General features: G+C 50.0%; 1 protein-coding gene across 1 annotated transcript in view; it reads right to left on the bottom strand.

Moving 5' to 3' along the window:
• Window positions 1-237: 237 nt before the first annotated feature.
• Window positions 238-2,667, bottom strand: part of LOC116825865 (uncharacterized) — a 41,735-nt gene continuing 39,305 nt past the window's right edge. The window contains exon 7 of the mRNA XM_075062040.1: window positions 238-400. Coding sequence (XP_074918141.1) covers window positions 238-400 — 163 coding nt within the window. The remainder of the gene's footprint in view (window positions 401-2,667) is intronic.

Genomic DNA, 2,667 nt, shown 5'->3' with positions numbered 1-2,667 from the left:
GAGCCAAGGCCCCACTGGCTTATGTGGGATCAGAACCACATGGCCTGTCGGGGCAGGGAAGGGGAGGGGAGATATGGGCAGAACAACGTGGGATGGAGACAAATGACAGGAGAGATGCAGGAAGGGACCAGTGGAGTTTATTAGGTGACAGCGGCTCATTTCTGCAGCAACCTCCACCCTTCCACCCCCAGCACAGGGCAAGGTGCTTCCCCACAGCATGGACTGTGCCACTCCTGCTTAGTAGCAGTCATCCCACAGCAGGGTGCCATAGACCTCAACCTCACACAGGGTGAGATACTCCACCCTGTTCGGGATGGTGATAGTGACGTAACGGCCCTTCTTCCCATCACAGGAGATGGTGCTGAGGGATCCTGGTGCGGTATCAGTGATGGTCCCGCAGCTGCAAAGAGCAGAAGACAAGAGCAAGAGACTGAGATTAGGGGGCACAGGCGAGTTGATAGCAGGACTGATGTCCCTTTAATTCTGAGCTTGCAGAGGCCACAGCACGGAGTGAATGACAGACTGTAACAGACACGGGGGTGACCGTGTCCCTTTTCCCCATCACTGAGCAGTACCCAATGCAGCCACAGACCCCTATCCGACCCCTCAATATACATTCCCCTCAATTTGAGCATTAAAACTATTCATTAGCTACTCTCTGTGTTATGTTTTTTTTCTCAAAGTTTCTGCAACCACCTGAATAAGTCATTTATCGTAGACCAATATTTGCCCTGGTTCCCCTTATGGGGATTTTTCCTTAATTTTGGGACTGCATTCAAAGCACTCTGACTTAAAATCAGACATTACTTTTTCCATTCCATTAGGCTGGTTTTGTCTGTCAAAGCAGGAAATGATATTGGCTTGGCTGAATTTGCTCTTCCCCAAATCCATGTTAGCTACAATGCATCACTTCATTATCTCCAGCTACTTACCAGAGCGATTGTCCCGATCATTTGTTCGGCGTACTTCTAGAGGTATCAAAGTATGGGCTGATTGATCTAGAGTTTGGCCAAGTCCTCTTTGTTCCCCTTTTAGTAGAGATAGGACATTAATGTTTAATCCTTCTCCAGTCCTCTGGGACCTCACCCATCCTCCAGAGTTCTCTAAAATAATCCTTTATGGTTCTTGAGATTGCTTCAGCTATCTCCTTTACAGTACCCCAGGGTGTATTTTCATCAGGCTCTGTTTTGATTTGAATACGTTCATCTTGTTTTGTTTTCTTGGCTTTGTTCTGTTTTTTAGCTGTGGGACCATCACGACACCAGACGGGATCCGTCAAGCACCATCTGCATTGCATACTCGGGCTGGAGGGCGCTACGTCACCATCGTCATCCCAGGCAGGGCGGATGTATCTCACCCTGTGTGAGGTCGAGGTCCTCGCTCAGTGGCTAGCACTTCCCCACCAGCAGGGGGTAAGCAGCAGGGTCAATGTGATAGGGAAATTTGTTCCCTTTTTTGTTCTAACCCCATTTCATCTGCCTCAGCTACTGCTAGTGAGACAAGGCAGAAACCTGTGACACTCTTTCACTTTCCACCACTGACAGCTGGGGCAGGGGCTAGAGGCTGTGGGTATGGATTGTGGGGGGCTCAGAAGGGCTCTGCCTGGGTGAATGAACCCCAGCACCGACCTGCTTGTCACTCCCAATCCCCTGGGGCCATGGCTCCCACATCTGAACTGGCTTCCCATGCAGTGGCTGGTTGTGTTCACTGGCCAGGAAGCGGTCTTACATGCTCCGTGTGGGATACAAAGCAGGCATCTACAGCCCCAGTGAAGGGCACATCCCTGCCTCTTCTTGCCCTTCTGTATTTCCAGCTTGGAACTTGGTGCTGGGGCGAGCCCGGTCACTCCAGTTCCTCCATATTATGAAGATGTGACTGGAAAAGGCGTGTGGATAAAGGCCGTGGATTGGAAAACGCATGTATGGTGAAGTGGGATAACAAGGCTCCTGCAGCCACACCCAGTGGCGATAGAGATCCATGCGTTGGAACGTTGGACTTAGGGCATCGTCAGTCTTGTCTCCACTGCGTGAATTCGTGGTAGATTACAGGTATGTGAATGCTTTGTGGGGATGAAGAATCAGAGGGCTCCAGATCCATGTTGGGAGACCTCCCTTGGTTTTCGACCATGGCAAGCACAAACCCCATGTGAGTTGCTTTCCCAGGGCTTGGGTCTTTTCTCCTCGGAGCTTCTGGGGCTGGGTAGGTCACTGTGCTTGAGGTGCTCTCAGCTCCGTGGATGGAAGTGGACCGGCATTTCACTAGCACAGCGACCCCTTGGAGGGCAATTCCAGTTTATTGGTTAGAGTCGACCTCTCTCAGGCTCCTGCATGTTCTCTCTCTGCCCCACAGTTCATCTGTGGCTAGAAATATCTCAATCCAAGTCAATTAGGCATTCTTTGCCTGGAACCATAGATTTAAGACTGAAGGACATTTCGAACCCCTTAGTTGACCTCCAGTATCACGCTCTCGAAAACTGCACGAATGATTCTATGCTGAGCTCCATAATTCAAGTGTTAGCTGTCACTGTAATCTATTGGATCAGACATCTGTCTTGATTTCAAGACTCCATAGGGAAGGAGAATCACCATGTCTCCTCGGTTATTGCTCCCTCAGTAATGACTCCTCTGCTTGATAAATGTAACCTTATCGTTAGTTGGGTTGGGTTTG

Source organism: Chelonoidis abingdonii, chromosome 2 (assembly GCF_003597395.2).
Source record: "Chelonoidis abingdonii isolate Lonesome George chromosome 2, CheloAbing_2.0, whole genome shotgun sequence".
In the NCBI taxonomy this organism is placed as follows: Eukaryota; Metazoa; Chordata; order Testudines; family Testudinidae; genus Chelonoidis; species Chelonoidis abingdonii.
Note: the sequence above shows the minus strand (reverse complement) of the source record. Positions and strands in the feature narration are given on the sequence as shown.